The sequence below is a fragment of the Megachile rotundata genome, chromosome 15 (assembly GCF_050947335.1).
Source record: "Megachile rotundata isolate GNS110a chromosome 15, iyMegRotu1, whole genome shotgun sequence".
Lineage (NCBI taxonomy): Eukaryota > Metazoa > Arthropoda > Insecta > Hymenoptera > Megachilidae > Megachile > Megachile rotundata.
In genome coordinates this window covers 7,834,095-7,859,543 of record NC_134997.1, presented here as the reverse complement: position 1 = coordinate 7,859,543, position 25,449 = coordinate 7,834,095, and the positions used below count along the sequence as shown (strand labels likewise).

General features: G+C 34.8%; 2 protein-coding genes across 5 annotated transcripts in view; both read left to right on the top strand.

Moving 5' to 3' along the window:
- Window positions 1-14,442, top strand: part of Ror (tyrosine-protein kinase transmembrane receptor Ror) — a 344,042-nt gene extending 329,600 nt beyond the window's left edge. Inside the window, exons 5-15 of one of the 4 annotated variants that reach the window (XM_012289988.2) lie at window positions 7,772-7,856; window positions 8,883-9,102; window positions 9,175-9,299; window positions 9,377-9,924; window positions 10,005-10,241; window positions 10,315-10,448; window positions 10,525-10,741; window positions 10,820-11,161; window positions 11,235-11,503; window positions 11,692-11,864; window positions 11,965-12,150. In XM_012289988.2, coding sequence (XP_012145378.1) covers window positions 7,772-7,856; window positions 8,883-9,102; window positions 9,175-9,299; window positions 9,377-9,924; window positions 10,005-10,241; window positions 10,315-10,448; window positions 10,525-10,741; window positions 10,820-11,161; window positions 11,235-11,503; window positions 11,692-11,864; window positions 11,965-12,004 — 2,390 coding nt within the window. In that variant the 3' untranslated portion in view covers window positions 12,005-12,150. Of the gene's footprint in view, window positions 1-7,302; window positions 7,445-7,771; window positions 7,857-8,204; window positions 8,417-8,882; window positions 9,103-9,174; window positions 9,300-9,376; window positions 9,925-10,004; window positions 10,242-10,314; window positions 10,449-10,524; window positions 10,742-10,819; window positions 11,162-11,234; window positions 11,504-11,691 lie in introns of those variants that run through there. The other 3 variants (XM_076540639.1, XM_012289987.2, XM_012289989.2) reach the window with 3 other exon arrangements.
- Window positions 14,443-14,565: 123 nt separating this feature from the next.
- Window positions 14,566-23,901, top strand: LOC105663067 (uncharacterized). The gene is made up of 7 exons (XM_012290001.2): window positions 14,566-15,865; window positions 16,356-16,450; window positions 17,108-17,287; window positions 18,601-18,818; window positions 20,036-20,253; window positions 21,722-21,969; window positions 23,679-23,901. The coding sequence occupies exons 1-7, from the start codon at window positions 15,653-15,655 to the stop codon at window positions 23,890-23,892; spliced, it is 1,386 nt and encodes a 461-aa protein (XP_012145391.1). The 5' UTR covers window positions 14,566-15,652; the 3' UTR covers window positions 23,893-23,901.
- Window positions 23,902-25,449: the final 1,548 nt, after the last annotated feature.

Below are 25,449 nucleotides of genomic sequence, written 5' to 3'. Positions count from 1 at the left end.
TCTATCGAGTACTGTAACTTATTATTTTTATCGGGGAAACGGTTCGTTTAACCTTTTCCAGCAAATGGCGAAAACGACGACATTTTTATTGATGAAACACGAACTTCAAGGTCAATTGAAAATTTTTACTCCGAATATATCATAAATTATTATAAACAGGTCTCTTTCGATAATCGGTTTAACTTCAAGAAGACCTTAAGAGCATCAGGGATTTTTCAACCAGTTTTCCTGACTTCATCGAGAAGAGCCTAATTAATTCGATATTTTGGAAGTATTCCGAAGTTTTCGAAGCTAAGCTCCCCAATTGGAGATACTTAAAACTTCCAAGCATCCCTTCAGGAATTTTAGTCCTCAAAATAGTCGCTTCATGAACTTTATACTGGAAAATCTCTCCGAGTAATAAAAATCACTTGCAATATTGGCCGTAATGTTCGAGTAAACCAGAAGCGGTTTTCGCGAAACGAGCATTTGCCACAATAATCAGCGGCCGATCGAAAAACGGGCGCATTAACGATGCAATTAATTAGCATTCGCAATGCGAGGAACGTTCGGTTACGGATCATCGAAATTGGAGGAAAGTTGGACGCAGCTGGTGGACTGTACCTCGTGTGCAGTTGAAAAATGTATCCGAGAAAGGAGGATCGGTGCAACGAGCCAGCGGCGCATCTAATTTCCCCGTAATTTCGCTAATGGGCTCCCGTAGTAGCCATGATATAATGCCATTAACCACACTATTAAATCGCTTTTATCGTGTCCTATCGGTATTCCATTAATATTAATGCTCGTGGCGTTACTGATCGGAGACGTTTTGGATGCGTGTCCTTTATCCGACAGCGATATTAATTAGTGTCAAACGTATCATAGAATAAATATTTTGCTTGCTTTTTCAACGATAGTTATCAAATTTGTGGGAGCTAACGCAAGAAGCGTAATGAGCCAAGATGATGGACCAAATGATGAGATAAAAAAGCTAGAGGATATTAGTAGGGAAATATATGCATCTTTCCACGCCGCCCCTTAAACTACGCCATCCGACAAGACTGGGTACCCCCAAAAAATAATCCCCCTACCATTGGCAGTATTAAGGTAGATTACGGCTTAAACCCGCACGAGAAAGTTTCACCTTAATAGTATTCTATGTTCGCCCAACGGCTAATCCCCATTAGCGAAATTACATGAAATTATAATAAAGCTTGCTACCGCCGGTTTCATCGTTAAGCCGCCCCCCTTCAACCCCTATTTGGCCGCTGTGTTTATGCGAAAGTATCCAGAGCGTATACAAATCGGAGTTAATACAGTGGCGTGGAAATCGGGGGGATCGGTGCTATATTTATGAGGAATGTGTCTACGATGATGGAGGAGATTTGGTAGAAGTATGACATACAGAGCACATAGTTTTGTTAAGTACTGAGGAAAATACGTGGAGGTTTCAGGAAGAGTTCACATTTTTTCATTAGTTCGATGGTGCATCTAATGGAATCTTGAAAAAATTTGGTTGGGGTGGTAGTGCTTGTGCATTGGCGAAACTTGTATTTCAAGCTTAATTTTAAGTGAAATTAATTGTTGTAGGTTGGAGGATTTTAAGGACGATAATGAAGTGATCTTCAAAAGTATTTAGTTGATTATTGTTTGTTAAAAAATTGTAAGAAGTCATGATACACTGATATTACTACCACGCGTAGTAGTACCCATTCGTAGCATTAACACGCGTAATAATACTCATTTGTAGCATCACCACGCGTAGTAGTATACACACGCAGCACTACCACGCGTAGTAGTACTCACGCGCAGCGCTACCACGCGTAGTAATACCACGCGTAGCACTACCAAGCGTAGTAGTACCCACGCGTAGCACTACCAGGCGTAGTAGTATTCACGCGCAGCCCTACGATGCGCAGTAGTACCCACGCGCAGCACTACCACGCGTAGTAGTATCCGCGCGCAGCGCTACCACGCGTAGTAATATCCACGCGCAGCGCTACCACGCGTAGTAGTACCCACGCGCAGCACTACGATGCACAGTAGTACCCACGCGCAGCACTACGATGCGCAGTAGTACCCACGCGCAGCACTACGATGCGCAGTAGTACCCACGCGCAGCGCTACCACGCGTAGTAATATCCACGCACAGCACTACCACGCATAGTAGTACCCACGCGCAGCACTACGATATGTAGTAGTACCCACGCGCAGCACTCCCACGCGTAGTAATACCACGCGTAGTAGTACCCACGCGTAGCACTACCACGCGTAGTAGTACCCACGCGTAGTAATACCACGCGTAGTAGTACCCACGCGTAGCACTACCACGCGTAGTAGTACCCACGCGCAGCACTACCACGCGTAGTAGTATCCGCGCGCAGCGCTACCACGCGTAGTAATATCCACGCGCAGCGCTACCACGCGTAGTAGTACCCACGCGCAGCACTACGATGCGCAGTAGTACCCACGCGCAGCACTACGATGCGCAGTAGTACCCACGCGCAGCACTACGATGCGCAGTAGTACCCACGCGCAGCACTACCACGCGTAGTAGTATCCACGCGCAGCACTACCACGCGTGGTAGTACCCACTCGTAGCACTACCACGCGTAGTAGTTCTCATTCGTAGCACTACCACGCGTAGTAATACTAATTCGTGACACTAGCACGCGTAGTTGTACCCACTTCTAGCACTACTACGCGTAGTAATACGCACTTGTAGTATAACCTCGCGTACATTTACTTGAAATTACTATCATTCACTTGAAACATTAATACTCATCAAATTACTTTGTGTAATATTAGTGAACATAATATTACCACGTATCATATATGTATATCATAAATTGTACTATCTTTACAAATAGCTCGAAAAACGTAGTACTACGTGTAGTATTACGTGTTATATCCACCCATCATAGTACCAAGCGTTGTATAACCATTCATCACCACCTGTTGTATCATCACGAACAGTTCCACGTATATTACATACTATCAAACGTACTATCAAGCATATTATCGCAAGTATCACCGCCAGTATTTCGTAGGAATAAACGTTGTGAAACAGGAGGAGCAAACAGTGTATATCAATTTAATATCGCACCTCTTATCAATAAACACCCTTTCGTTATTCCTCAATAATTCATCAGGCGAGTTGTTTATTCCTGTTTCGAAGTAAATTTCAGCAGAAGACCCTCGTCCACGTTTGCTCCCTTTTGTAGACTTGGTACACGGTGTGCACACACAGTCCGCCGCAAGAAACGCGGTTGGAGGCCACGTTTGTCTTTGATAATCAACGGCTGGCTCATCCATCTTGGTCAAAGGGGTCAACACTTTTCCGTGCGCGACACCCGCGACCAACCACTCCGGCAAATGCATTATTCATGAGCCTGGCGTGGTAAGTGTTGTCCGAAATTCAATTCAGTAGCCGGCGAAGGCGGCGGTGTACGTGATTTGCCTTCTGCCGGCCTCTGGATCTCGCTTTCTTCCCTTTTTCACGTTCTTCCTTATTCCGCTTCTTCCTCTTCTTCTTCGGTGTTACTCGACTAATCGAGCCGCGATATCGAGGATGAAATTGTTATCGAATATACCGCAGACGAAATTAAGTTGTTCTGACTCTTTTAGGTCTGTTCTTTTCACTGTCTAGCTTATTTCGTTTTCGTTCTTTTAGCGGGCTTAGTCACCAAGATGGCGGCGAGTGGATATTGGATCTCTACAATATTAACCCTTTTGCACCAGAAATATACGTTGGAGTATCTAAAACGCTTTTCTTAATGTGACTCGAATGAAATGTACTGGAAATTCAATGGATAATTTTATATGTAAAATTCAAGGTTTTAAACGTCATCCACGTTGTTCTAAACATAACCTCAAAAGCAAAAAATGAGTATTAGAATGTCTCGTTAGTCAGAAGTACAGTCAAATTTGTAAATGACAACTCTTAATTTTAATTTTGAATTTCGATTTAATATTAAAGTTCAAATTTTAACTTCATTTCAAATGTTCAAGTGACCCTTATTTTTCCGCCATTACTCTTTTTGAATGGCCATTCACGAGACGCGATATTATTTGCGAATAAAACCAGGTGAATGGAAGTTGTACGAAGTTGTAAGAAAGAACAGGCTCCAGACGCGAGCCCATTGCGGAGGAGGGGTTATTAATGACCCCGGAGTTGTCTTATCTTTTTCACTTCCTGTTCAAGATACATAATACGTGGGTTGGACACGTAACCGCTGCTGCATCTCTGTATCATAGCACGTTCGACTTTGGTTCTTGCGCGACCACTCGTTTTCACCGATAAAATTCCCTCGCAAATGTGCTAATGCATTAGATGATTATACAAGAGAGAACATATCTCTCTTTTTTGTAAAAACAGTCGTTTAAATGTTGAAACGGATAAATTAGGAGTGAAGTGCACTTTTCGTAACCTAATAAATTTGGCGGGAAATGAAATTTGGCGCGAAATTTCAAATTGTAAGTTCTTTTATTTTGATGTACATGTATGTCTTAAGGTTAAAGTTTAACCTTCATATCTATTAGCTTAACGTTTTAATATTGTAACTCTACAAGGAGTAAAATTAATTAAAAACAAATGAAATAATTTTGTAATGAAATTTGGCGGGAAGTTTCAAATTATAATTCTTTTATTTTGATGTACATGTATGTCTTAAGGTTAAAGTTTAACCTTAATATCTATTAACTTAACCTTTTAATATTGTAACTCTACAAGGAGTAAAATTAATTAAAAACAAATGAAATAATTTTGTAATGAAATTTGGCGGGAAGTTTCAAATTATAAGTTCTTTTATTTTGATGTACATGTATGTCTTAAGGTTAAAGTTTAACCTTAATATCTATTAACTTAACGTTTTAATATTGTAACTCTACAAGGAGTAAAATTAATTAAAAACAAATGAAATAATTTTGTACCTCTCATACCTCTCGCTATATGGCCGGAAATATTGATTAACAGCGAATATCAATGAACAGAACGAAAAATCCATTTCACCAATGAAAATAATCGTTCGAAAAACAATTTCGATCGAGTCACGCTCGATTTGAGTTTACGGTACTCCGTTTATTTCCTTTCGTTCCACGCGAGAACCTTTTCGATTTCAATGAAAAAAGAGAGAGAGAGAAAGAAAGAAAAACAATGGTCATCTAGATAGCCATCTGTTATCAACGTCGCGATAAATCGAACGGAAGCCGAATATCGTGTATCGAATTCGCGGCCGGAAATCATACAATGTGGTTCGCGTAATGAAAGATAATTGAAATCAAAACAGAATCGATGCGAGAGAGTTATATACTGGTTGTCGACGTAGCAGCGTAAAAATCCTCTCCGGAGTCCATAAAGCATCGGACGAGCTTTCGAACGATTCCATTTTTCATTTTTTCCTTTCTTCTTTTTTTTTTATGCACATCTCGTTCATCAGTTCAGCTTTATTAACGTTCCGTTGGCGCACGAACGGCAAATATTTCCGTTCGATGAAAAGATGGCTGTAATTATACCGGGATTTCTGTTTTAAACGTGAGCGGAATTCGTGATAAATGAAAATGGAGGTTGGAAGGACTCTGATAAACGGAATCGAGGTTGCGGATGTTTTCATGTCGCTTAGGGATTTTAGGATCTTTTAGGGATATTTGGGGATTTTGGGATTTGTGCGTTTAGGAATTATGAAATTTAAGAAATTCAAGGAATTTCAGAAATTTCAGAAATTTGAGAAAATTAAGAAAATTGAGAAAATTTAAGAATTTTGAGAAATTCAAAGAATTTCAGAAATGTCAAAAAATTGAGAAGTTTCAGAATTTTGAGAATTTTAAGAATTTTGAGAAATTCAAAGAATTTCAGAAATTTCAAAAAATTGAGAATTTTGAGAAAATTTAGAAGTTTCAGAATTTTTAGAATTTTAAGAATTTTGAGAAATTCAAAGAATTTCAGAAATTTCGGAAATTTCAAAAAATTCAGAAAATTGAGAAATTTAATAAATTTAAGTTAGAATAAAATACAAAAAAAAATAAGGATTAAAAAATTCCAGAACCTAAAAATATAAAAATCAGACAATTTTCAATATTTGTATAAATAACATATACTACATAAGATAAAATAGAAGCAGTACGATGAACCACGTCCACGTAGTCCCTCAGCAAACACTCCCTCTAAGTTTAGACAGTTGCTACCGAAGATCAAATCAGAAGACTGTATGGTGTGTTTATCGTGAAATCGATTATTTTCCTTAACGAGTGGCGTTCAAACAACGTCGCAACGGAAAAGTTGGCGAACAGTCTCCTTGGAGACTGAGGGTAGATTCAGATTTCCGATATTATTTACTTTGTACCAGCCCCTGGACTTCGGACACATCTTGCGAACGGGACAAACACAGAGGGTGTCTCCCTAAAGACCAATTCACCTATAATAAACCCGCTCGATTACAAGACGAAATTACTTTTCCTCAAAAGGATCTCTTTGCCTGTCGTTTGATGTTTCGCGAGATTTCCCTGATGAGAATCGTCGAAATTCTTCGGCCACTGCGAAACTCGGGAATTCGCATTTTGATGAAAATATTCTGACGATCAAAGTGTTAATTACACTCGTGAAAACTGGTGGCTCAGAAGATTAAAAAAAATACAGCGAAATTGCTGAAAAAATTTCGCATTCATAATTTTTTAAATAAAACTTATATTCGTCATTTTTAAATAATTCATACAGTGCATTCATTTAATTTTTTAATTTTGCAAAAATTGAATTAAAAATGCTGGTTAAAATAAGAAGGGAGTCTATATAACAATTTAAAAATGAACAATCAAATTAATAATAATAAAATGAAATTAAAATTGTTAAGAACTGATGTTTGCATCAATATCATTTTAAATTTGGCGCCAAACGTTTGTACTCTTAATTAAAACTACTATTTGACCAGTGCAGAATTTTATTTTATTTAAAAAAATTCTTCAAGGCTTTTCTTGAAGTCTCTATTAATTTTTATCGAGTTAAATAATTGTACATTTATTTGATTTTAATTTTAATTTAAAATTAAGTGTTGTTAAATATTTTTACCAAGCGATAATTGATTCGAAATTCTCTTTGAGAAAAGAAAGGAACCGTTGTAATTTTCCGGGCACAGAGGCGAATGGTGAAAATAGAATTCGTGTACAAAGAAGGAGAAAATGGGAGAATAGAAAAGCGTGAAGGAAAGATCGGAAAATTCGACGGTCGGAGATTTTTAGCGAGCACAGCACGCCCCTTTCATCGTGTCCCAACTCTTTTTAGAATTATAACGGCACAAAGGCGAGCACAGGCCGAGCAAGAGCGTAGAGAATAAACCGTAACTGCAAATGCAGGCTCGTGCGAATCCGGAGATTTTCAAAAGGACCACGCGACGTGCTAGGCGTACAAAAAGCGCTCCCCCGACAAAGAGAAACACCCTCAACCGACTGGACCAGAGAGATTTTAGGCGATTTTGTAACGCATCTCTTTCAAACTTTGTTAACTGGTTTTTTATACTCGTGCAATTATAACTAAACTGTTGCTACACGAATTAACTCCGCAACTTTATTTTGTAACAATCGCTATAGGCACTTTGCGAAAGAGCTCTGCAGCGGCACTGTTTAAATATTTATGCTTACCCAGTTTTTAAAGTTATCTCTTTATGACCCACTTTTTCATTACACAATATTTCATAAAATACAGGATTTAAAAAAATTAATATTTCTTGAAATAAAATTTGAAAGTCTTACTTGCTAGGACTTGTAGTTTACAATTTTGTAATTTTTTAATATTGTTTTACAGTTCCTGTCCATCCTGATCACGCCATCGGTCAGACAGACGATAGATTTTCGCCGGATATGATTGGCGATAGTGACTTCCTGGATAGGTAAATATATTTTTGACAATTTGACAATATTATATTTGTGACAGTAAACTCAAAAAATTCAGCGCTTTTTTAATTCTTGTCCATTTACAACAATTTGTAAATAATTAACAAGTCTAAAAACTTGCTATCACAATAACAAAACTTTGTGCTCCACTTCAAATATTAAAAAAGTATAGTTTCTGTTATTCCAAGAATACTTACACTTCCAAGATAAAATAAAACACCTAAACAACCATAACTTTTGCAAAATATCATATAAAAAAGTTTATTAGTGCACCAAGCTTTCACTAATATAAATTTTTGATAGTGTTTCATTCAAAAATCTTGTTTTATACAAAATAATAACGCTTCACTATTTCACCGCCGAAAGTTATGATCAGCGTCAGTTTACAAATGGACGCCGGGTGTGGTGTCAAATGACATAAGCTTTCTGTTAAAATTTTTGATAGATAATTTATAATTATGAAGCTACTCTTGTACCTAGTATTGTTGCTAAATACGTGTATTTTTGTACGTGCCATAAATAGTGTCAAAAATGTTACTAATATTACAGAAACGAGGTGATTGTTTGTTGTCTTATAGTGAGGTTATAGAAAACTACCGCGAATTCGTTCTTTTGTTATGTTCAGAACAATGTAACTGGCATGAATCAAATAAATACACAATAACTATAGATACCTGTTTTTATTTTCATTTTAAGATATTTCATTCTGTTATCACAATGTTCTGTCTGCCTGTGATTGTGTTTAAGATAGGTTATGTTGTGAAAAACAATCGTTTATTTTTGTGGAAATCATGACATAAAATATTCACCTAAGAAAACAACAAGCTGGTGTTTTCATTCTGATTAAAAAATGAATCCATACCTCTTTATATTATGTTCAAAATGTATTACATTTTAGTACAATGAAACAAAATAATCAGTGTACTCCTAACCTGCTAATCTTGTTACAAGAATTTGTATAATATCAAATATATCTTTTTATGGTGTACAATTTAATCAAATTTCTTTAAAATTATTCATAGCATTGGACCTGGAGATGGATTAGACCTCTCAGGGACTGGAATGTCAACGCCACACATCTCTCACCTGGCTTCAACGAATCCATTCAGTATATTATCGCCAAGTCCACAACCGACTAGTTCTCAGTCTAGCAATATCGACGTTCATTCAATCGGCGGCCTTAGAAACGTCAATATGCAATTATCTCCTGGGAGAAAAGACAATCATGAAGGGAAATGTGAGGTATGTACTTACCACTTTAATTTAAACAAAATGGAAAATGATTCACTAAAACTTTGTGTAATATATTTTTAGGTATACGTAGGAAAAACGTGTGCACAGTTTTTAGGAAATCAGTCCGTTTATATTCCGTATCCAATGACACAGGAATTACTTGATGACAAGTTGATGAAAGCTTTTGGCGTTATTAAATATTCAAAGTAAGTATACATCATTTAATCAGCATATAAGTGATCGCAACATGAAACTAACACAAACTTTATCTTTCATATTTCAGTGAGATTTCGTTAAGTTGTATAGGATATGCAAAACCATCGCTATGTTACTCCGCGTTTCCAGTATGTCGTGATCCGGCCAGTATTATCAAGCTTAAGAACTCTGAAGTTAGCACGAGTTTGTTTCATCTTTTAAATTCGAACCAAGGAGATTCATCAAGGGATATGGGTGATGGAGATGATGCGGACGATATCTCAAGGTCACACGGTATTCCCAGAAAACGTAGCCCTACGTTAGGTCCTGGTTCCGAATTTAATCCATACAAAGATGGAAAGCCTTCCAATAAGAAAATAATTAATCAAAGCTATGGTGATGCACAGTCCTCCGGCAGGAACGAGATCAATCGTAAGCTACGAAGAATTTGTCGACATGAATGTGAAATGTTAGAGAATGACTTGTGTAAACAAGAGTATGCGATTGCAAAGAGACACCCATTAATTGGACATCAAGTGCCTTTAATTGACTGTTCTGATTTGCCAATGGAGAATACCCCTGAAGCTCACGATTGTTTGAGCCTTGGAATTTCCTCGCGAATCAATGTGCGGGATGGTAAGTTTATTTTTATAAACATTTAGAGGTTTAGCTCCAAAGGTTGGTTATGTATAATTTGAGCAAGTCGCTTTTTATAGACGATTGTTACTGGGGAAATGGAAAGTCTTATCGAGGTACCGTGAAAACAAGTATTAGCGGAAGACCGTGCATGCAGTGGTCACATGGGGAGTTCAACCTCCAGGTTTCCGCGTATCCCGAATTAGCTGGAAAGCATTCATATTGTCGCAATCCGGGTGACAAAGAGTCACAACCATGGTGTTACGTTTACGTCGATAGTAAACCACAAAAGGAATTTTGTAACATACCTAAATGTGGTGAGTTTCGCTAAACGCTAAAATCATAACTTGAAATAAAATAAGGTAATATCGAGTTCTTTTTCGTTTGCAGTTGGAAACTTATGGATCTACGCAGTTGTTGGTTTTGTGCTGACAGGAGGATTTGTTGTCATATTGGTCTGTTATTGCTGCTGCTACAGAAGCAGAAAATCTAGGAGGCAGATGAACCATTTGCCAGCGAATAAAGTGAGATTCTTCTTCATATCTAAATAAAATGTCGACTCTTAGAATTCTGCTAAATCGATAACATTTTATTTAACAGATGTTAACGGGTATACAATGTGACAAGAATATATACGATGGACGAAGAAGTACTACGCAGCCTATGGAGATGAGTTCTCTTTTAGCCGGTCCTGGTAATACAACTCCTGGAACTGGAACATTAAGTAGCGGCAGTAGTAGAACATCTAATAATAGAGTACCGCAGTTTACCACCAACAACGTAATGCTGTTACAAGAACTGGGAGAAGGAGCTTTCGGTAAACATAAAATAAATGATGAGCTTATACAGTGCATTACGTAATAAATTGAATAACATCTGTTTACGCTTCCCTCAGGAAAAGTGTACAAAGGAGAACTACAGACGGGCAATAAATGTGAACCGCCGATTTACGTAGCTGTGAAAACATTGAAAGAAAACGCAAGTCCAAAAACACAAAGTGACTTCAAACGGGAAGTTGATCTGATGACAGATCTTAGACATCCAAACATCATTTGCTTGCTTGGTGTGATATTGAAAGGCGAACCAATGTGTATGTTGTTCGAGTACATGACTCAAGGAGATCTGCACGAGTTTCTTATTTGCCATTCGCCGAGATCGGACGTTCCTTTAAACAACGGAACTGGAAAAATTTTGGAACAGCCAGAATTCTTACATATTGCTCTACAAATTGCGTCCGGTTAGTTCAGACTTATTATTGCTGTTTTGTAAGTTACTGTGTAATTTTACTGAATGTTAATATCGTTTTCAAGGTATGGAATACTTAGCTAGTCATCACTACGTTCACCGAGACTTAGCTGCAAGAAATTGCTTGGTTGGAGATAATCTGACTGTGAAGATCTCAGACTTCGGGTTGTCACGGGATATATATAGTAGCGATTACTATAGAGTTCAGTCTAAAAGTCTACTACCCGTTCGGTGGATGCCTCCAGAATCGATCCTTTACGGCAAATTTACGACAGAATCAGATGTATGGAGCTTCGGTGTCGTACTATGGGAAATCTACAGTTACGGTTTACAAGTAATGACTTAATTCATAATATTAAATCAGAGATTCCTAAAATGTAGGCCCTAAGCCAGTGGTGGGTTTACAAGCTGATTTTGGATATACGTTAAATATTAAAATATGAGTGGGCTCATCACATTTTGAGAAGCTCTGTATTAAATAGTTAAACTTCAATCAGTATTTAAATATTATTTTTGTTTCAGCCGTATTATGGATACAATAACCAAGAAGTAATCGACATGATACGATCACGTCAGTTACTACCTTGCCCCGAGGACTGTCCAACAATGATCTACAGCCTGATGATAGAGTGCTGGCACGAGGTGGCGAACCGAAGACCGCAATTTCCAGAGATCCATCACCGTCTGCACAACTGGTACATAAACCAAACATACCTGAGCGACTTTTGTAACGAGTCTATCACCAGTTATTCCGGAAGCAGTCACAAAAGCACAAATAAAACCAATTCCACACAGTTGTCAGCGCCAATCTACAAATGCGATCCGAAGGAAATGAACTTCAAGGGGGCTACGGAACCGACGTTTTGCAACTTGAGCGACCACAGCAACGGGATCAAGATGTTGCCTCCGAACTTTCAGAACACAAATCCCGTGGAACAAAGGCTGAATTGTGGTTTCAGTGAACACGGTACGCCGATGAAGGTACCTAGTTATCCCAACCAGACGACGAACGTTAATTTGAACGACTACGACGACAAACAGTGCTGTTCGCCGAAGCTGAGCGGAGCGAAGAAGGTCCTGCCCTCGGCGCCGCAAGCACCGGGCAAGATGAACACGCCTAACGGTACCAGACCAATGCAAAATGGAGCACAATTAGTTGTCAGGTTACCAGACCCCAGTAAGGTCACTACCGAGACCAGGGTATCGAAGTGAACGCGATCCGTTCATGGACGAATTTCTATTGTTTCTACATATTTACAATAATCGCTGTACAAGATATATACGATTCGTTTTGTAGGTACGACTTGAATCTTTAAAGCTTCAGATCATGTTCGTTGAACAGGACATAGGTACCGGGTCCTTGATACCTAATCACTGCCACCTTCCCGTATTTATTTATTTCGTATTTGAGATTTACATATTTTATACTGCCGATAACGAGTCGGACCGGTGGTACAATCTTGACAATTTTTATACAGGTAATACAGGATATACATACGTATAAATATATGAATATGTATACAGTATAGACCAGTAGACTGTACCGTTAATGTTGTCGCGTACATTTTCACCTTGCATTATTTCGAATTGTATTTTGAAAGTATTCGATATTATTCTGATAAAAGTATTTGAAAGCAGTTTATACGTTGAATTTATGTATATGAAAATTAACGTTCTCTCTGTGCTAATGTTAGGTCGACGTGAGGACATTTGTAAATCGAGTAACTTTTATGGAACTTTTTATATGGTTTTTAGTTATATTTTTGCATATGCGAAACCGTGAAATTTCGACTGATATATTGTTACTAGGGTGTAATATAAATATGTAACGTTAGTTGTGTTTGTAATGTCTAACGAACTGGTAACGATGTACTTTAGATCAGTGATGGGCAACTCCGTTCACGAGGACGCGTACAGGTTAGCTGCACATGCGGGCACTAATAGTTATTCAGTTTGGAAACATTTGAAGTTTCCAAATGACCAAATTTTTAAACAACTTAAATACTAGATTTCATAACCTCGTACCGTGCCAGATGTCCCTTCGAAATCTTGATCTGCCCATCATTGCTTTAGATTCACTTGCGAACGATGTATCAAACCGATATCCAGAAACGGCACAATAATAAACTATCGGTTGTAGAAGTAAGTCAATACGCGATTTCATTGTGCATTTAAAGAAAAACTAAGGACTTGTATTTAATTCTCGAAATGAAAAAGCAATTTGAATCATATCGTGTGTCGAAATAATAGCAATTATTCTGCTCAAATCAAAGGTGCACCTTTTTTCTATCGAATCGTTTGTCTCTCTGTTTCGTACTGTATTTTATGTAAGAAACTGAGGTCACTTGTTCTTAAACTGTCAGAATTTATACGGTAACTTTTCTAACGAATCTCTTAGATTAAGTTAAGGATTGAGGAGTTCGAGAATCTACGGAAGTTGGACAAAATGGTGGATATTTTTATTCCTTTGGACACAGGTTATTTTGTGAGAAGGAAGTTTAAAGCGTTATAGATATTTTTGTACCTTTTTTGGGATTAGGGTCGAAGAGCAAATTGCGAGTAGCTTTAAGATGGTTTCTTTGATTGAATTTAAATTGAGGGGTTGCTAAATGTTTTCATCACTTTGTCCACCGACTGTGCATTCCACACGACTGCTAGTAGTAAAGACGATTCAACCTTCACCAGAATTGTCAATGCTATAATTGTGTAAATTATACAGGATCATAATTATCATTCGTGTATAGAGCGTAGAAGTACGATTGTGAGACGGGCGTATCGAATGGTTCAAAACTAGTCTCAACATTCGAAGAGCAACGACGCCCGTCTCGAGCGCTAGAGTGAATATAGTAATTAAGTTGAATTAGGAAGAGAGCCTAGAGTATGAATGATGCGTGCTCGAATTTGTATTATACTTTTGATAATTTTCTATTCAGACGTTTCATCCGAGCGGTGATTGTAAACGAGGAGATTAGAGTATTACTTAAAGATTAAGTTGATGAAAGAGCGAGATTTTCTTGGAAATGACGAACCTCCGAATCGGTGTATGATTAATACTAATTAAATACATTGCTGGCCGCGTCGAAGGCTCGTCGTCGATTAGACGTTCAATTAATTTATGTGAACTTCGACGAAGGATCATAAGTTTAAGATCTTTATACATATATATACACGATCATGATATATACGATCCATGTTTTTTGTATGAAACTGATCAATTCATTTCTTCCCCGTCATCGATCCTGACCGGTTCCAGGAATAAATGTTGAAAAAGTACACCTTGAATTTATCGAATTTCTTCCTCCTCGTTCGTGCGAAAATGTTTCATCCTATTTTAACGTCGATGACAATCTGCATTTGTGGAATGTATTTAATAGTGGGAATATAATTCATATCCTGTGATGATTTACGAGATAATCTGATAATTCGATAACTGTAATGCAACACGCAATTCTGATGTTTAAACGGAAAGAGAAATGGAGAACATAACCTCTTGTTTTTCAACAATAGACAAATAAAAAATGGAAATTTTGTTTACTTGTCTGAACAAGTAAAAATTCTGATTGTAACAATATGGATTTTTGAGAATACTGTGCAAGGAATAATGTTCAATTTTAATTGTTTGAATAGTGGAATTAATAACTAAAATTTACTAGATTTTTTAGTATGTCTTATGAACAAATTTTGGTGTCATATAAAAAATAAATATTCGTAGCAGAGTAGATAGAAAATTTTGGAATTTTGAAACAGATAGAGATGTTCTGCCTCTCGCCTTATCTGTCTATATTCTAAAATATTCCCAGGATGTTAAAATATCCCTAAGATGTTAAAATACCCCTAAGACGTTAAAATATCCCTATGTGGTAAAATATTCCTAAGACGTTAAAATATCCCTGTGTTAAAATATCCCTAGAATGTTAACATATCTCTAAGGTGTTAAAATATCCCTATGTGTTAAAATATCCCTAAGATGTAAAAGTATCCCTAAGACATTAAAATATCCCTAAGACGTTAAAATATCCCTATGTGATAAATTATCCCTAAGATGTAAAAATATCCCTAAGACATTAAAATATCCCTAAGATGTTAAAATATCCCTATGTGTTAAAATATCCCTAAGATGTTAAAATATCCCTAGAATGTTAAAATATCCCTATATAATAAAATATCCCTAACAATAAGTGTTCCCTAAGATTCCACAAATTTTTCAGGAACTGAAGGTAAGAGTATAAAATTCTTTAAAACAACTTCCCTTATTTTAAATTTTAATCAACAATAAATTCACCGCAATAGCATAATCGCGTTCATCAAATGGTTAACCGACAGAACTATAAACGCTGATGCTTCCGTGATTAATGACACGCTAAAATGTCTCGCATATAAATTCCGTCTCGTTATAATAAACGTTGGTTAGTTTGATTTCGATTAAACAGCGCGAACGAACAGTATTTTTGTTTTTATACGAAGAATTCAAAAATTTGCTCTTATGAGACAGCTACTGTTAGTTTTTGTAATTTACGAGGTTTTGAAACCGGTTGAATGTGTGAATGGAGTAATATGGAACAAACAAAGCGGAAATTTTGTGCCGATTTTCAGTATTCCATCGTTTGCGGCGATGAGGGATGAAATTTTTAAAAAAAGTCTGGAAAAGGAGACACATAATTTTCAAGGGGAAATTGTTCGTTTTTCGTATTATGAGGTAAAGGACGTTTTGGTTGATTTCAGTCAGGGGTCGGCAACCTTTTGAGTCGGAAGAGTCAAAAAATTACAATTTACAAAATTTCAAAGTTTTTAAAGAGCCTCAAAATTTTTTCTTGCCAACAATAAATAGTACTCGCATAAATAAAGTTTTTTGATAAAAAAAAACTAATCTATTTATTCATAAGAAAAACATCCGACGACGGCGTCATTCAAGAGCTTCCGACGGACTGACATCGGTAGAATCGGTGCCTAATCTTCGTTAATCGATTCAGAACGATTTTTAAATGTTTTTTTTTGATAAAATAAATAATATTTGCATATAAAACTAAAGAGCCGTAGTTTCACATCCAAAGAGTCGCATGTGCTGCCTTAGGTACCAAAAATTTTTACAAATCCACTCATTATTTTAACTTCAAAAAAAATCATAAATACTTGAACATTGTTTCGATCTATTTCACAATTTCATAATATTTCTGCATAATTCTCAGATTATCAATATGGTCAAATCGGAAGCCAACGGAACCAAAGTGACCGGAGTGATCGGCGAAGTTTGGAATACTTTATCGGACTACTTAAACTTTACGTAAATAAAATTGTTTATAAATGTGGGAATATATTAAATCTTCCTTGCAAAATAAAACATCATCAATAGTAAAATAATATTGAAATACATCAAACTATTCTTGCATTTTGCTAAACTTTAATGAGCTGCATATCTGTTAATTAATATTAAAAATAACGAAATCATTTATTGTTATTTTTCTTTACAATCTTTTTGTTCTAAATTCAAACTACATATCTGTTAACTAATATTAAAAATAACGAAATCATTTATTGTTATTTTTTTTTACAATTTTTTTGCTCTAAATTCAAACTGCATATCTGTTAATTAATATTAAAAATAACAAAGTCGTACATGGTTATTTTTCTTTACAATTTTCTTGTTCTAAATTCAAACTGCATATCTGTTAACTAATATTAAAAATAACAAAATCATTTAATGTTATTGATCTTTACAATTTTTTTGTTCTATATTAATCTTATATCTAAATTATTATATTATAAAATTTGTTCGTTTTTGTTAAACAATTTATGATGCAGAAAATATTTTGTTATTATTTTTGAGAGTTTAAAAATGAATTTTTTTAGTAAAATTGAAAAAGTCTAACTTTTCTACAAGGAAGTTAAAACGAAATTAAAGTTGAAATGAAAGAATTATTGACAGTTTTAATTATTTCAGATTGAAACCAATACTCAGTGAATATCAAACATTAGGAGCCCCACTTCCTAATGGAAGTTATGACAATGGTTTATTGAAAACTATTCAATTAAACAAAACAGATGTGATAGCAAGAGTGGAAGCTCGACATAGCAGTCGACTAAAGGCAACGCAGTTTTCTCTGCCGTTATGGAAAACTCAGTTAGTTGAAATATTTTAAAGTAGAAATAACTAGTATTGTTTATAATCAACAAATTCTTCCTTTATAATTCGATAGAAATGATTGAAATTCTCAAATCCTCAAATTCCCATACGTCTAAGTTTTCAAGTTTCCAATTTTTTAACTTCTGAAATAGCAAATTTGTGAATTATTAAGTTCCCAAATTATTCAATATACAAATTTCTAAATTTTCGAATCTTCAAATACTCAAGTCTCCAAACTTTGAAACTCCAAATTTCCAACTTTCCAAGTTTCCAAATTCACAAATTTCCAAATTTCTAAATTTCCAAATTTCCAAATTGCCAGATTTCCAAATTTCCAAGTTTCCAAATTCCCAAATCTACCAATTTCCAAATTTTCAAATCTCCAAGCCTTCAAATTTCCAAATTTCCAAATCTACCAATTTCCAAATTTTCAAATTTCCAAGCTTTCTAATTTTTAATCTTTCATTCTCTCAAACCCCCAAATTTCTAAACTTTCACTCACTCAAATTTCCAAATTCCCAAATTCTCAAATTCTCAAATTCTCAAATCTTCAAATTTTCAAATCTCCAAATTTTCAATTTGGACTCCAATTCTCCAAAACTCCAATTTTCCAAATTTCTAACCTTTCAATATCTGAAATCCCCAAATTCTTAACCTTTCACTCACTCAAATTTGCAAATCTCCAAATTGCCAAATTTTCAAATTCTCAAATCCTCAAATCCTCAAATTCTCAAATCTTCAAATTTTCAAATCTCCAAATCTTCAAATCCTCAAATCTCCAAACTTTGAAACTCCAACTTTCCAAATTTCTAACCTTTCAATCTCTCAAATCCCCAAATTTCTAAACTTTCACTCACTCAAATTTCCAAATTTCTAAACTTTCCAAATTCTCAAATTCTCAAATTCTCAAATTCTCAAATTCTCAAATTCTCAAATTCTCAAATTCTCAAATTCTCAAATTCTCAAATCTTCAAATTTTCAAATTTTCAAATCTCCAAATCCTCAAATCTCCAAACTTTGAAACTCCAACTTTCCAAATTTCTAACCTTTCAATATCTGAAATCCCCAAATTCTTAACCTTTCACTCACTCAAATTTGCAAATCTCCAAATTGCCAAATTTTCAAATCCTCAAATCCTCAAATTCTTAAATTCTCAAATTTCCAAATCTCCAAATCTTCAAATCCTCAAATTTCCAAACTTTGAAACTCCAACTACCCAAATTTTCAAAACTCAATATTTTTAATCTTACTCTAACTAGAATTTGCTTATTAAAATATCATATTTCTAAAGAAGCATAATCAATACGCAGATACCGATTATACATTCGACGTCAATTGAAATTTCGATCCGACTGGATGCTGAAATTATTCTCTCGAAAAGTTTGGTACTCGATTCTGTGGATGTACCTCCTGTTGACCGTGTGCAGTTATGTTTCTCAAAAAGCAGGAATAGTTCTTAGTCGCCGAGACTTGATTGTAGACTTGAAAGACCATCTTTTCTACAATTTTGGCACGATTATTGGTCAAAGTAAGAAAAAATTCATTATTGTAAGACAAATTATTTTTTAAATACGAGTATAAATAAAGTATGTTATATTTGTAGGAGAATTAGTAGGTCAACATTTTTCTTAATTTGTAAGTTTTCTTTTTTTTTTTAAATTATTGACAAATTAGGTGGTTTAAAATATTATACATTTTTGTTAATTTATAAACCTTCTTTTTGTAAAAATTAATTAAAAATTAGGTAGTTTGAAATATTATATATTTTTGTTCATTTATAAACCTTCTTTTTGTGAAAATTAATTAAAAATTAGGTAGTTTGAAATATTATATATTTTTGTTAATTTATAAACCTTTTTTTTGTGAAAATTAAATAAAAATTAGGTAGTTTGAAATAATATATATTTTTGTTAATTTATAAACCTTCTTTTTGTGAAAATTAATTAAAAATTAGGTAGTTTGAAATATTATATATTTTTGTTAATTTATAAACCTTCTTTTTGTGCAAATTAATTAAAAATTAGCTAGTTTGAAATATTCCATATTTTTGTTCATTTATAAACCTTCTTGTTGTGAAAATTAATTAAAAATTAGGCAGTTTAAACTATTATATATTTTTGGTAATTTATAAACCTTTTTGTGAAAATTAATTAAAAATTAGGCAGTTTAAACTATTATATATTTTTGTTATTTTATAAACCTTCTTTTTGTGAAAATTAATTTAAAATTAGGTACTTTGAAATATTATATATTTTTGTTCATTTATAAACCTTCTTTTTGTGAAAATTAATTAAAAATTAGGTAGTTTGAAATATTAAATATTTTTGTTAATTTATAAACCTTCTTTTTGTGAAAATTAATTAAAAATTAGGTAGTTTGAAATATTAAATATTTTTGTTAATTTATAAACCTTCTTTTTGTGAAAATTAAATAAAAATTAGGTAGTTTGAAATATTCCATATTTTTGTTTATTTATATTTTTTCTTCTTATAAAAATTAATTACAATTTAGAAAGTTTCAAATATTCTGTATTTTTGTTAACTCATAAATTTTCTTTTTGTAAAAATTAATACAAATTAGATACTTTAAAATATTCAGTGTAATTTCTTATCTATAATTTCAAAAATTTGTTAGAATAGTGCACGAAAAATATGACAATATGTTATAAAAAAATTTAAATGTATTTAAATTTGTAGGATGGAAAGTCGATGATAATTTAAAAAAAAAATAATATTAAATTTGCAGTTCATCCGTGGGAATGTGTTTCCAAAAGTGCGAGAATCGTGAACTTGTGGATGACTATATTTTCTTTTTTCATCAAAACAGCTTATAACGCACTTATACTCAATTACATATGGTCTACTACAGTGACGATTCCTTTCGATGATCTTCACTCTTTAGTGCAGGATACTTCGTACAACGTCCTTACATTATCGGGTTCTTTGCCGAATATTCTATTTCAGGTAACAAAATTATTAATGATTTCAATTTTCCAATTTAAAGATTTTTTAATTATTGTTAATGTAATTTTCCAATTTTTGAACTACGAAATTGTGAATTTCTTTTTATGTAACTTTCCAATTTCTAAACTACGAAATTGTCAAATTTACAGATTTTCAAAACTTTCAAGGTTTCTTTTCGAAATTCTTAAATTTCCACAATACCAAATTCCAAAATTCCTAAATCTTCAAATTTTTAATATATCTAATTCCAAAATTCCCAAATCTCAACATTCTCTGATCACAAAATTCCCTAATTCCCAAAATCCTAAATTTCCAAATGTCAAATCTCTCAAATTCCCAGATCCCCAAATCTCCAAATCCTCAAATCTTAAATTACTCAAATTCCCAAATCTCCAGATTCCCAAACCTCAAATTTCTTAAGTTTCTCAAATTCCCAAATCTCCAGATTCCCAAATTCCCAAATTCCCAAATTCCCAAATTCCCAAATTCCCAAATTCCTAAATTCCCAAATTCCCAAATTCCCAAATTCCCAAATTCCCAAATTCCCAAAATCCTAAATCTCTAACTGTCAAATCTCTCACATTCCCAGATCCCCAAATCCCCAAATCCACAAATCTCAAATTACTCAAATTCCCAAATCTACAGATTCCCAAACCTCAAATTTCTTAAGTTTCTCAAATTCCCAAATCTCCAGATTCCCAAATTCCCAAATTCCCAAATTCCCAAATTCCCAAATTCCCAAATTCCCAAATTCCCAAATTCCCAAATTCCCAAATTCCCAAATTCCCAAATTCCTAAATTCCCAAATTCCCAAAATCCTAAATCTCTAACTGTCAAATTTCTCACATTCCCAGATCCCCAAATCCCCAAATCCTCAAATCTCAAATTACTCAAATTCCCAAATCTCCAGATTCCCAAACCTCAAATTTCTTAAGTTTCTCAAATTTCCAAATCTCCAGATCCCCAAACCTCAAATTTCTTAAATTTCTCAAATTCCCAAATTACCAAATTCCCAAAATCCCAAAATCCCAAAATCCTAAATCTCCAAATCTCAAATCTCTCAACTTCCCAGATCCCCAAATCCCCAAATCCTCAAATCTCAAATTACTCAAATTCCCAAATCTCCAGATTCCCGAATCTCAAATTTCTTAAATTTCTCAAATTCTCAAATTCCCAAATCCCCAAATCCCCAAATCCCTAAATTCCCAAATTCTCAAATCTCCATATCTCCAAATCCCCAAATCTCCAAATGTCCAAATCCCAAAATTCCAAAATTGCAAATGCCAAATCTCAAAATCGCAAAATTTCCAAGTTCTTCAATAAAAAAATTTCAATTATTCCTCCCCAAGTTCCCCACTTCCCATTCTCCCAATTTCAAAAATTCCCAAGTTCCCAAATTGTTAAATCCGACTAATTTTTCATTAATTTACTATCACTTCTTCTTTCCACTACATCCAACTGTTTTTAGGAAAACCTGTCCGATCATGTAGAGGTCTTAGAACATAACCGGCACTTCGAAGCAGCCACAATGGAGGATCTATTCAAGCTAGGCTGTTCAAGAGAAAAGCGGTGGGCTATATACCTAGCGGCAGACATGAAGAAAGCAAGTGGTTTGATGATCTGCCGATTAAATCCAGTTGGGAAATCCTTGTTCCATTCGTATATCGTTTCTGGAATATCATGGAACTTTGAATACAAGAGAACGATCGACAGAGGGTAACGTATTCCAAAAATGAACCCCTTCCCGTTTTATTTATTTATCAGATGCTTGAGACTAAGTATTTAGGGCTGTAACATTAAAACGAACAAAGAAAATTAAAATGTTGTGAGTATTTTATATTCAGGGAAATTTAGTAAAATAGTATAACTTAATAGTTGGATATAATTTCCAAGTTGGGGAATGTTCAAAGTTTGAGTACGGTTTGTCACGTTTGAGCTGTAAGTGCGTCACGAATGAGACTCGTCAAAGCACGGGAAGGGGTTAAGAGTCAAGTCTGCTGATCGAATACTCAGAGTATTATTTTTGGGGAATTTTTGGAACCTCTTATGGAAAATTGATATGTGGCGATCGTTGTTTATCTTATGGTGGTCAGGAGATAAGGGATTTGGAGATTTGGGGATTTGGGGATTTGGAGATTTAGGGATTTAGGGATTTGCGGATTTGGAGCTTTGGGGGTTTGGGGATTTAGGGATTTGGGAATTTGGGAATATGGGAATTTGGAGATTTTGGAATTTGGGAATATGGGAATTTGGGAATTTGGGAATTTAAGAAATTTGAGATTTGGCGATTTGGGAATTTGAGAAATTTGAAATTTGGGAATTTGAGAAATTTGAGATTTGCAGATTTTAAGATTTAGGAATTTGGGAATTTGGGAATTTAAGAAATTTGAGATTTGCAGATTTTAAGATTTAGGAATTTGGGAATTTGGGAGTTTGAGAAATTTGAGATTTGGAGATTTGGAAATTTGAGAAATTTGAGATTTGAGGATCTGAAGATTGGGAGATTTGGGGGTTTCGGGATTTGGAGATTTGGAGATTTAGGGATTTGGGAATTTGAGATTTGGGGATATGGAGAATTGGAGACTTGGGAATTTGAGAAATTTGAAACTTGGGGATCTGTAGATTTGGAGATTTGAGAAATTTGAGATTTGGGGATCTGGAGATTTAGGGATTTGGGAATTTGGGAATTTGAGAAATTTGAGAAAATTGCGACTTGGAGGTTTGGGAATTTGAGAAATTTGAGACTAGGGGATTTGGTGATTTGGAGATTTAGGGATTTGGGAACTTGGGAATTTGAGAAATTTGAGATTTGGAGATATGGAGAATTGGAGACTTGGGAATTTGAGAAATTTGAAACTTGGGGATCTGTAGATTTGGAGATTTGAGAAATTTGAGATTTGGAGATCTGGAGATTTAGGGATTTGGGAATTTGGGAATTTGGGAATTTGGGAATTTGAGAAATTTGAGAAAATTGCGACTTGGAGGTTTGGGAATTTGAGAAATTTGAGACTAGGGGATTTGGTGATTTGGAGATTTAGGGATTTGGGAACTTGGGAATTTGGGAAATTTGATATATGAAGATTTATGATTTTGGGAATTGGAGTATTTTAGGGTTTGAGTATTTTGAAATTTGTGGATTTGGGAATTTGATTAGAATAAAATTTGGGGATTCAGGAATTTAGAAATTCTGAAATTTGGTATTGTGGTAATTTATTAATTTAAGAATTTCGAAATGAGACATTGTAACTCAAAAAAAATGACCGTGAAGGTCTTTGAATCCCAAAAACCATACTCGGAATATTCAGTTAGGTTAGGTTCTTCCTAACCTTAGGTCAGACTCGACTCTTAATAAAATACATTTGACTATATTCTTCGTTGCTTCGATGAGTTCTAGCATAATATAATTTTCTATTTCTGTCACGCAGGATATTAAAACTACACGAAACCGGAATTATGAAAATGTTACAGCATCGCTGGTTAGAGTCGAAAAATGTGGAAGACGAGAATAAGTTTGATGAGAGCGAAAGTGAAGAGGACGATATATATTTTGTCATCAGCACATTTACAGCTGTAATACTGTTAGCTCTCGCGGTTCTTGCTGTTGAATATTTAATATTCTACTATAATAAACGAAATTGATTGAGCTTGTATCAGTTGATGTACTTTTGAAAGCAAATATGGGTGCAGGGAAAATTCCTATCGTAATGTAGGTGAAGATTCAGCAGTAGTGATCGCATTAGAAGCAAAATAAAGCAATAAAAGTTTCCTGAAGGGTTTAATAAAAAAAATAAAAAAAAACGTCATTTTATGGAGAAAATTTGTGGCGCCATCTGGCGGAGAAACTGCGAACTAAATTGAAAAAAACGTATGCTCATACACGCGTTAAGGAAAAATGTAAACAGCAATATTTCGCAACTTTCACGACGTAGTATGCTTCTTTAGACATTTTAAAGCAATGCTTGTTCAATAAGTTAATCATTTTTTTACCTATTAAGCCCGGAAAATCAATTTTTATTTGACCCCTTTACTGCGTGGTCGGACATACGTTTCTCCTGTTTAGTTGGCAGTTTCGCCGCTAGATGGCGCCACAAATTTTCTCCATAAAATGACATTTTTTTATTTTCTTTATTAAAACCTTTAGGAAGCTTCTTTTGCATTATTTTCCTTTTAATGCAATCACATAACACTTTCTGAGCCTCAGAAGTACTCAAAGTTCGCTAATTTTCGAGAAAATCGCATTTTTATATTTTTGTAGTTCCAACTTTCACCGCTAGATGGACGCCAATTTTTTAGTCCATGTTCTGACCTATTTTTTTATTTTATTTTCTAGCGCTCTGAGGAGGTTGTCGTGGCATTATATAGGTTCTAGAGAGGTCACAGAACAATTTCGGACCCTCAGAAAGACGTAAAATTGCCTAATTTCGGAGAAAATCGAAATTTTAGTTTTTCATAGTTTCGCCGCTCGCTGCTAAATGGCGCCACCTGTACCGTTTTGGACCGAATTCGACCAAAATTGATTTTCTGCCTTTATTAGGCATCAAAACGCATTAAACCCTAATAGAAATTTGTTTCCAAATGCCTCAGGAACCGTACTACGTCGTCAAAGTGCTGAAATATTCATTTTTTTATTTTCCTTATATGCGTGTGCAGACCCTAATTTTTTAGGTTTAGTTTACCCTTTTCGCTACTAGATGGACGTCAATTTTTTAGTCCATCGGCTCGCTCGCTCAATAAAATTGAATATCAAGTACAAATAAAATTCTTCTTTATGGACGGCGTGAAAAAAGAGCTCCTCTTGACCGACGACGACTCCGATGATCACCACATTATTGTCTAATGTGGCGCCATCTAGCGGTGGACGATAAGAACTAATGAAACTCCAGTTTCAAAAGTGTGTAGTTCACCCCGTTCGCCGGAGAGATGGCGCCACACGTTTAATTTTTGAAAAACTGCAATTATTATCGATTTCATTGCCTTAATTGACTATAAAATTCTTTAAATTACATCATAGAGCAAGAATGATTAATTTCACAGCGTTTTTGATGTTATCAAGCCTTTATCAATTTTAAGTCATTCAAAAGGGGTAACTTTGGAATATCACGTTTCGATTCTTGCTACATTTTGCAAGCAAGCTCCTTTTTTCAAAAGGAAACATATATGAATCGCCATAGAAACGCAATTCTTTTTTTTTATGTG